The sequence below is a fragment of the Ichthyophthirius multifiliis genome (assembly GCF_000220395.1).
Source record: "Ichthyophthirius multifiliis unplaced genomic scaffold scaff_1120509250652, whole genome shotgun sequence".
Classification (NCBI taxonomy): domain Eukaryota; phylum Ciliophora; class Oligohymenophorea; order Hymenostomatida; genus Ichthyophthirius; species Ichthyophthirius multifiliis.
This window is the reverse complement of record NW_004086561.1, coordinates 1-10,253: the sequence shown is the minus strand read 5'-3', so window position 1 is coordinate 10,253 and position 10,253 is coordinate 1. Positions and strand designations below refer to the sequence as shown.

At 14.5% G+C, this 10,253-nt stretch overlaps 3 protein-coding genes across 3 annotated transcripts, besides 25 other annotated features; all 3 read right to left on the bottom strand. All coding sequences in view use genetic code 6, as the record gives it.

The window, feature by feature from the left end:
- Positions 1-254: 254 nt before the first annotated feature.
- IMG5_087040 (hypothetical protein) lies at positions 255-626 on the bottom strand (the record flags this gene model as incomplete). The annotated part of the gene is made up of 1 exon (XM_004035783.1): positions 255-626. One exon carries the CDS (start codon positions 624-626, stop codon positions 255-257), a length of 372 nt encoding a protein of 123 aa, XP_004035831.1.
- Positions 627-883: 257 nt separating this feature from the next.
- Positions 884-924: a microsatellite.
- Positions 919-968: a microsatellite.
- Positions 969-1,239: 271 nt separating this feature from the next.
- Positions 1,240-1,265: a microsatellite.
- An 885-nt stretch (positions 1,266-2,150) lies between these two features.
- Positions 2,151-2,219: a microsatellite.
- Positions 2,177-2,220: a microsatellite.
- Positions 2,221-2,228: 8 nt separating this feature from the next.
- On the bottom strand, positions 2,229-3,750 carry IMG5_087030 (hypothetical protein; the record flags this gene model as incomplete). Its single annotated transcript, XM_004035782.1, has 2 exons — positions 2,229-3,264; positions 3,311-3,750. 2 exons carry the CDS (start codon positions 3,748-3,750, stop codon positions 2,229-2,231), a joined length of 1,476 nt encoding a protein of 491 aa, XP_004035830.1.
- Positions 2,667-2,736: a microsatellite.
- A 255-nt stretch (positions 3,751-4,005) lies between the features above and the next one.
- Positions 4,006-4,070: a microsatellite.
- Positions 4,071-4,338: 268 nt separating this feature from the next.
- Positions 4,339-4,396: a microsatellite.
- Positions 4,348-4,540: a microsatellite.
- Positions 4,541-5,139: 599 nt separating this feature from the next.
- Positions 5,140-5,195: a microsatellite.
- Positions 5,196-6,189: 994 nt separating this feature from the next.
- Positions 6,190-6,302: a microsatellite.
- A 60-nt stretch (positions 6,303-6,362) lies between these two features.
- Positions 6,363-6,436: a microsatellite.
- Positions 6,405-6,453: a microsatellite.
- Positions 6,454-6,741: 288 nt separating this feature from the next.
- Positions 6,742-6,840: a microsatellite.
- Positions 6,835-8,791, bottom strand: IMG5_087020 (kinesin motor domain protein; the record flags this gene model as incomplete). The annotated part of the gene is made up of 7 exons (XM_004035781.1): positions 6,835-7,177; positions 7,218-7,291; positions 7,472-8,235; positions 8,347-8,426; positions 8,471-8,562; positions 8,603-8,699; positions 8,751-8,791. 7 exons carry the CDS (start codon positions 8,789-8,791, stop codon positions 6,835-6,837), a joined length of 1,491 nt encoding a protein of 496 aa, XP_004035829.1.
- Positions 7,395-7,445: a microsatellite.
- Positions 8,016-8,046: a microsatellite.
- Positions 8,240-8,341: a microsatellite.
- A 740-nt stretch (positions 8,792-9,531) lies between the features above and the next one.
- Positions 9,532-9,567: a microsatellite.
- Positions 9,568-9,813: 246 nt separating this feature from the next.
- Positions 9,814-9,884: a microsatellite.
- Positions 9,858-9,888: a microsatellite.
- An 8-nt stretch (positions 9,889-9,896) lies between these two features.
- Positions 9,897-9,949: a microsatellite.
- Positions 9,919-9,976: a microsatellite.
- Positions 9,940-9,974: a microsatellite.
- A 125-nt stretch (positions 9,977-10,101) lies between the features above and the next one.
- Positions 10,102-10,137: a microsatellite.
- A 14-nt stretch (positions 10,138-10,151) lies between these two features.
- Positions 10,152-10,202: a microsatellite.
- Positions 10,203-10,253: the final 51 nt, after the last annotated feature.

The window sequence follows — 10,253 nt, the reverse complement described above, 5'->3', positions numbered from 1 at the left end:
AAACTAAATTAAAATTATAAAAGATATATATAGTAAATAAAATTTAATTATTTTTTTAAATAAAATATTATATAAATAAATATATACATTTCTTTTTTTTATAGTTTTTTTATTAAAAAAAATACTTATTGTTTATTTGATTTCAAATAAACAAAAAAAACTTTAAATAATTTTTATAAGAACTAAACAAAAAAATATATATATATCTAATAAAAAAAAGCTTCTTTTAATATATATATATATATATGTTTAAATCATTATCTTCTTTGATTAACTAATCCAGGAAGGTTAGAAAAACCGATTTTTTTTAGCATTTCTCTAGTATCATTATCAATTATTACTTATTCAACATTAATTGCTGAATTTTCAGGCACAAAATCAAGTCTTCTTTCTCTTTCTTCCTCTTATACTTTCAAGGAGATACCTCTAACTGGTCCTTTTTATATTCTCTTCATTAAATGTGTTGCAAAACCTGCAATTTTATTTCTTAGTCTTTTGGAAGGGACTTGGGCGACTTCAGAGAGGATTTTTTTATTGAAATGAAAATCATTAGTCATTTTTGAAAAATAATGTTCTATTAATGATTTTGCTGCTCTTTTTACAGTTTTAGTTCTTACTCTTCCCATTTTTTTTTTTTTTTTTTATAAAAATATTTTTAAATTGAAAAATAATATATAGATTATTTGTTTTTCGTTAATTAATTTTATATTTATATAAATTTAAGTTTTTAAAAACTTTTATTTATTATGTATTAAAATATGTAAAAGATTTTCAATTTTATAAATAATAATATAATATAGGATTTATATTTTTCAATATAATTAAGCTAATTATGCATTTATTTCTTCTTCAGCATTAGAAGAAGTCATTTTTGCTATAACCTTGAATATTAAAATAAAAATATGAATATAAAAATAAATATATATATATATATATATATATATATATATATATATATATATATTATACCCTAGATTATCTATTAGTATTTTAATTATTAAGTGAACTTACTAAATCTTCATATTATATTTTATAAATATCACATTACTATTATAAATCTAAGATTTCTCTATTTTTATGATGTATTTCTATTGATTAAGTTTCACATTGTTTTTATAATTAATTATATTATTTCAGAACTTATTATAATTCTCTTTAGACATTATCATATGTCTCACGAAGACATAAAATTTCTATTTCTTGACTTTTATTTATATTTAATTATTCTTAATACTAAAAATATATATATATATATATATATATATGTGTGAATATTAAATTAAAATTAAATAATTTTAACTTTTTTTTAAGTAATATTTTTTTAATTTAATGTTTCGAAAATTTCTTAAAGTTGATTTTATTATTCTTGAATATTTTTTTTTAATTATTAATTTTCTTTTTCTAATTTTTATATTTGAAAATTTTGGTTTTCGTTAATATTCTTTTATAATTTTTAAATTAGAATGTTTTATTCGTTTATTTATTAATCCTTTTATAAAATTTAGTTTTCGAGTATATTTATATTTTTTTAGTTTATTTTTTCTTTTTAATTTTAAGGCTCTTATATATATGAATCGTGTTTAATTTTTTAAAAAATGCTTAATTCTTAAGAATTATTTTTCTTTCTTGAATTTGATTTTTTAGATTATTATTATTAAATTGCATTTGGGTTTAGGTTTATTCTACATACTTATGTTTAGTTTTAATTGTTTAAATATGGACTTTTACTAGGAGTTTATAAAAAGTTTTCATTATTGGAATTATTTTAATATTTTATTTCTGAGTTTTATGTTTCAATATTATAATTATTATTATCATATTGTTTTTGTTATTTTTTATCTTTACTTTAATTTTTCGATGTTTATATTAATGAAATTTTTCTTTGAAATTATTTATTTAATAATTTTTTTTTTTTTTTTTATCACTTTTTTTTAGGAGATGTTTATCCAACTTTTTAAGTAAAAAAATCTATATATATTTAAGGACAACTTGGTTTTTGAGATAAGATAATTGATTCTTTTTATAATTTTATTAATTTTACATTTTCTTGACTTATTTTTCTTTTCATTTATATAATGAAATGTTAAATATTTAATATATTTTTATTTAAAAAAAATATAATTAATATAAATAAATAAATGTGAAATAAAAAAAATATATAAAATACATATAAAACATATATATATATATATATATATATATATATATATATATATATATTATTTTTTTCATTAAAACATTTATCTAATAATAAATAAAGTTTATGTAAGTTATTCCTTATTTTTTATAAAATAAATAAATAAAAAAAAGTAAAAATTATATATTTATATATAAATTTTTAATTATATATATGTATATATTTACTTCTAATCTTAATTATTTAACTCCAAAACCACCTTATTATAATGTAAAATTAGCATCAAAATATAATAAAGCATCTTTTCCTGTTATTTTAGAATATTCATCACTATCAACTATACTTTAAAGGTTATTATATCCACTAAAAATAACTAACAAACTATAAAGTTATAATACATAAATAATATTTATTAAAAATATAAATACTTCTTTCCGTTTAAATTTTATTTAATATTATTGTTAAAATTTTAAACATTAAATTATTCATGATCTCCTTAATTAATTAGTATTTTTACATCATATTCTAAATATATATATAAATAATATATATATATATATATATATATATATATATATATATATATATATATATATATACTAATATCATTTTCTCCTTTAAAAACTTAAGTTAAATTATCAGCTAATCTAACTGAATATCCCCAAAATAGTCCCATTTTTTCTTTCGGTTCTTTTTAACTTACAACTTCAGCATTATAGTATTTATTTTAAATATCAAGTGTATCATCTTCTAGTTTTAATGTAATTCTCGTATTCGCAGCTAATCTATAATTTACTTTTGCTTATTTTTTCAAACCGATTTCAACCCAAGAGCTATCTTCTCCGCCTTTTATAGGTCTACTGACTACTACTCCTTCTCTATATTTACAATATTGGTCTTATTTTAGATGATGGTGACATTCTATAGGGTTCATTAAGCCTGCATTTTTAAGATCAGGGTGTATAGGGAACAATTGCTTTCTTAAATATTAAGGAGTTTCCAAGTATTATAAGTTTCGGGCTATATAAGGACCTTATTCGAAATTTGTGGACTTACTCTTATATGAATTATCTTTTAATATTATTATTTCATCAACACAAAATATTGCTGCAGTTCGGGCTAATTCACTATTTATTATTTTTAAAAATATTATTAAGACTATTTTTTTTAAACCTTATAAAATAACTACGAAGTTCGGAAGATTAAGGAATCGATATTATCGAATCAGGAATACATATTGATATTTGATTTAATTTTACTTTAGTAGGATTTTATGAAAAATTAATTATTTAAGGAATTTGTTATTTTTTTTCGTTGCTATTTTTTTAGTCTTTTTTTTTATTTTAAATTTCTGTAGGCTTTAATAAGTTTTATTCTATTTAAAATGAAGAATCGTCTTATATTTCTTCTTATATTATCTCGTTTTAAGGATCTAATTAAATTTATTATTCTTCTTCTTCTTCAGTATCTGAATCTCTAATTATTTTTACTTTCAAATTTGCTTTTTATATAATTTTAAGAGGTTTTTCTATTGAAATAGTTTATTCTTATTTGGGTTTTTTTATTTTGTGTATTTTTTGTAATTTTCTTTTTTTGTAAACTAAAAAGTCCATTTTTTTATTTTAATTTTATATCTATTTTTTTATATTAAATTAATTTTTTTTTTTTTTAATTAAATTCTAAATATTTAATTTCATTTAAAAAATAATATTAAAAAAAAAAAAAAAAAGATTATATTATTTAAAATTGAAATTAAATTATTTATTTATATTTAATAAAAGTTGTTAAAAAAAAAAAAAAAGTACGGGTATTAATTAATCAACAAAAATATATAGAAAATAGTAAAAATACATTAGTATATTAAGTACATATATTATTTTATTTATTTATCTTTTAATTTATCAAATTTATTTATTTTATATTTTATTTATTTGTAATTAATAAAAAAAATGTTAAATAATAATTAAATTTCTGATATACTTAAAAAAAATAAAAAATAATATTCATATTTATTTTTTTATTTTATGATAATTAATAATCAGGCTCTAAAAACTTAAGAAGATATGTTTTAATTTTTATGGTTTTAATTAATATTTATATTATTAAAACTTTAATTTATTAAATTCGGATCTAAATTTATTTATTATTATTTAATTTATTGTTACTACATAAAGTTATTAGAAAGATCAATATGATAAATTTAATTATTATAATCTTATTAATCTTAATAATCCAATAAATCTTATTAGTATTAATAATCTTATTAAACTTTGTAAATTTATTAATCTTATTAATCTTATTAATCTTATTAACCTTATTAACTCTATTAAACTTTTAAATCTTATTAAACTAATTAATCCTATTAAACTTATAAATCTTATTAATCTTATAAAACTTATTAATTATTAAGTAAAAATAATTGTTAATTTTAACTACCAATAAATTCTTATTTTATTAAATCATTTAAATAACCATTTATGTTATGATTATCATGAATAAAATTATTTTAATGTATATCAGCATATTAATCAATATTGTTAAATTATAAATTTTTTAATAATTTACTTTCTACTTCTAATTTATATGTTTATTAAGATTATTATTATTAAATAGATGATTATTTTGTATTTTATAAAAATTCGCCATGAACTCTAAAAATATGCTCTTTTAAACTTTTTTTATGTAAATAATCTGAATTACAATTTTCATAATGACATTTAAAGTCTTTTCTTTTATAATGAAAAGTTCTAATATGAGTTTTAAGATTAGAAATCTTTTAATAAAAATATAAATATTTAAATATACAAATAGATATAAATAGATGTATATATATATGTAATTTTACTTTTGTATAGACTTTATCACAATTTTACTCATTACATTTATATAATTTTTCATTTTTAGTAGTTTTTTTAGTTAATTTTTAATTTTTTTTCTAATCATTTACTTCTTCTTTTTTAATTAAATATTTTTATTGCTTATTTAATTATATATCTTATATATATTATTATTATTATTATTATTATTATTATTATTATTATTATTATTATTATTATTAAAAAATTTAACTATAAGATTATTATTAAATTTGTATTTATTATTATTGTACAATCTATTATTAAGAATTTAAATTATATATATCTTAATGAAACCCAATACCGTTAAAATTATTATTATTTTCAAAAATTATTTTATTATTTATATTAAAATAATCTTCTTGTATTTTATTTTTACCTTCAAAAAATGAAGTTTTTCTACTTTAATTTTCTATAAAAATTTATTTAAATATTGTTATATTATCAGCTACATCAGAAATACTATTTTTTCTTTCTTTTTCATTATTAATTTATATTTCATTTACTTTGTTTTTATTTTATTCATAATTTTTTTCTTCTTTAAATATTTAATTTGCCTCTATTTCTTTATTTATATAAAAATTAGCATTTTCTTAATATTCAGAACAAAATTTTTTGTTTTTCTTTTAATTTTCTAATTAATTTTCTTCTTAAATTTATCTTTTTTCGCATTAGTATTCTCTATGAAATTTAAGTTCTTCCTAACTAAAATATTACTTTTTACATAAAATACAGTCTAAGGGTTTTTTAAAACCATGTATGCTAGTCAAATGCTTATTTAAAGATACTTTTTTAGGAAATTTGGCATCACAATTTGGACATATATATTAGTATTCTTCCATATGAATTATTTTTATATGCCTTATTAAATGGTGTTTACATGTAAATGACATATAGCAGCCTTAAAAATTACATTTATGAGGTTTTGGATTGTCTGTATGCGATATAAAGTGCCTTTTTAAATGAGAATTTCGTTTGAAATTCTTTCCACATTCATGACAAACATATGATTTTATGTTTAAATGAGTTTCCCTGATGTGTCGATTTAGTTTACTATTTTTAGCGAAATATTTATTGCATTTGTCGCATAAAAAATGCATTATTAAATTCTATTTTTTTTATAGTAGGAATATTTTTTTATTAAATATATTATATATTTATTTAATTTAAATTTAGATTTTTTAATTTATATAAAAAATATAATATATATATGTATAGAAACATATACATAAATATGTATATATATATATATATATATATATATATATATATGTATATATGTATATATGTATATATGTATATATTTATATGTAATATTTTAAATTATATTTTTAATATATATAATGTTTTCTTATATATACTACTTTTTTTTATTTTTATTATTATTTTATATTATTATAATTTTAAATATATTTTTATATATTAATTTTTTTATTTTTATTTTTGTTTATTTTTACTTTTATTCATATAAATTATATATTTTTTTATATTATTATAAATAAAAAATATTTTTAATAACAGGCCCCCACCATTTAAAAAAGATATTTATTTTCTAAATTAATATAATTTAAATAACAAAATAATTTTTTTTTTCAATTTATATAAATTATCTAAATATGAATAATTTTTTTAATTTTTTTATTTATTGACATATTCAAAATATGTATTATTTTAATATTTTTTTTTTTTAATAATTTTATAATGACTTTTTAAAAATAAATATAATATTTTTTGTTTTAAAAAAAAATAATAATAAAATATTAGAATAATTTATATAAATATATAAACATATATAAATATATAATAATTTAATAAATTTGTGTAACATATAATAAAATATAATCATTTTTTAAATTAATTTTTTTAAGGCAAGAACTCATCGTATTATTATAATTTTTTAGAAATAGTATATAATTCTTTTAAATAATCTTCCATTCTTGAATTATGTAATTCTTTCATAGCTCTAAAGCATAATTTAGCCTCTTCTAAATCTTTAACTTCTAAATTATCAATTTTTTCATTCATATATTAGTCAACCTTAGTTAAAATTTAATCTAAATCATAATCGTCGTCGTCTTTATAATCTAAATTATCATTATTTTCATAAAATTTACAAGATTGTTTTTATTCTTCGAGTTGATAATTATTTATATCGCCAACAATTTATTAATATTTTTACAATTCTCTAATAAATTTTTTTATTTTATATAAAAAAAAAAAAATACTAGATTAATTATTTTTTCTCAACTTATAATTTTTAAACAGTTTATTTTAAATCTACTTTTTCATTAACATGAATCTATATAAAAGAAAAAATTAAAAAATATTGAAAAAAATTAATAATATATAAATATAAAAATAAATATATACATAATTAAATTTACAATGAATATTAAAAAAATTATATATAATAGAATATATATATATATGTTTTATATATATATAATATATATTTTTATATATTTTTTTATTTTAATACTTCATTTTCCAATTATCCTACCCTTTACGAAAATCTTAAAGCTGATAAAGTTTCTTCGTAATTATCCATATCCATAGATACAGTGCATACCATAACAGTTTTGCAATTTCCTCCTAAAGAATCTTTTAATAAAGTAGTCAAAATTGATTATCTATAAGGTATATGTTATCTAAGTCTATTTTTTTTTTTTTCATTTAAAGTTACAATAACTTATTCTAAATAACTTAATGATAAATTTATATATTTTGCTTCGTTTAAAAGTACCCCATCATGATTTGTTTTTGATGTTCTCTCAGATCCCGCTAAATCCACTAGATTTAATTTCGAAACAAAGCATGTATTACTTTCTATATGTTTAACCTCGAAAGTTAATGTAAATATACAATGTGAACGCGATGAATTTTAGTTCATTGGTGTTGCTGCTTATTTTCTTATATAGTTTCCCATCATTAATAAATCTATACCGGGTTTAGCATCATCTATTTCATGTAATGATATATTATTTAAATGTATATTTCCCTAATTATCTCTTTTAAACTCAATCTATTTTTTAATTTTTTTATTTTTTTATTTTTAAATTACTTTATTCCACTATTCTATAGGAGTTATTAAATGATCTTCGTTTAATAAATTATAAGCTTTTTCGTTATAAATTTCCATATAGGATACATATACTCTATACTCGTATTAGTTTTATCTTTAATCTATTTAATCAAATACATAAGACATTACTCTTGGTATTATTCCTCTATTTACCCATTATTCTAAATATATAAATATAAATAAATTAAATATATAAAAATATATATATATATATATATATATATATATATATATATATATATATATATATATATATATATATATATAAATACCTGAACCACTTATTGTATATGTTTTTCCTGATCCTGTTTGTCCATATGCAAATATTGTACCATTATATCCATCAAGGCAACTTTTTTTGTTTTTAATTATTTTTTATTTCAAATAATTAAATACTTTTATACAACTGGTATTGCTACTTGGTTAAATACTTAATCTTATGTAGTATTATAATCTAAAATATCTGCAAAATTATATTCGAATGTATCCTTTTTTATTTTTAATTTTTTTTTTTTATTAGTTTTTTACTTTATTGTTGTTTATAATTTAATTTCGATTTAATTTTGAACCAATAAATAATTTTTTGTTTTGTTTATCAATATCGAAAGGAATTTCTTTATTATCGCTTTTTTTATAAAAATAAATAAATTTTTATTAATTTTTTTTGTTAATTTACTGAGGTTTTAGTCTTGCATAAACTTATAATTATGATTTCATTTTTTTATATTTTTTTTTTTTAAAAAAAAAAAAAATTATATATTATATATTTTTTTTTTATTTATTTTTAAAAAAAAAGAATTTTTAAAATTTAATAAAATATTTTATTTATTTAAAAAATAAAATAAAAAATAGATTTGATTTTTAATATAAATTTTAATGTATTTTATATAAAAATAAATTTAAGTTTAAGAATTTTAATTTATAAAATTTTATTTACAAAAAAAAATAATTATTTTTTAATAAATTAAATAATGATTGATGATTATCATATAAAAAAATTCAAATTTTATTAAATATATAAGTTATTTGTTTATATTAATTATTTTATAATAAATAAATATACTTATTCAATATTCTTTATAAACCTTTAATAATAATAACGAGAAAAAAAATTATTTTTAAAATATTATTTATATGAAAAAATAATAAAAAATAATTAAACTAATAAATATTAATTTAAATAGAATTTTAAAATTAAAAAATAATCATATATTTATAAAAAAATTAATAATTACTTGATATAAAATAAATAACGATATCGTTTTTCTGTTTTTTCATTTCCAGTTTTAATTATAGATTACATAAATATATAACTTTATATGTTTATGATAATTAAAGAAATTAAATAATATTTCTTTAATAAAATTCATTATTAAAATAAAGTAAAAATAAAATTATAATAAGGATTAGTTATTTTATTTGCTATTTTATAATATAAAAGAGATTTTAAATATATTTAAACAAAAATATATTAAATAAACTAAAATATTTAATAATAAATTAAATTATTACATTATTTAAAATAACTTAGAATTAAAATGATTGCAATAATTTTATAAAGTATTATTATTTTTATATTTATTAAATAAATTAATTATTTATAAAAATTTATTTAATCTACTATAAAAAATAGTAAATTTTCAAAAATAATTACTATATTAATATGAAGTCTTTAATATTAGAAAAATTTTATAATGTTTTTATTAATAAAGAAATATTTAATAAACATAATTATTTTTAATAAAAAAAAAATATATTAAAAAATTAATTTAAAAAAAAAAGCAAAAAAATATAATAAAAAAAATAATAATAAATATTTTAATAAATAATTTATGTAAAAATAAATAATATAATATAAAATTAAAATATAATATATATATATATATATAATATATATATAATTTTTATTTTTTTACTATTAATTATATTTATAGACTATAATTATAATTAATGTTACAAATATTACTAATTAAATATTATTTTAATATTGATATTTTTTATATTTTATATTTATTTTATAAATTAAAATATATATATATATATTTATATATATATATATATATTATTTATTTTCAATATTTATTATTATTAATATATAAAAATATTTTTATTTATTAAAAAATTTATTAAAAGAAAATATTTTATTTTTATAATCTATTAAATATTCCAAAAAAAAAAA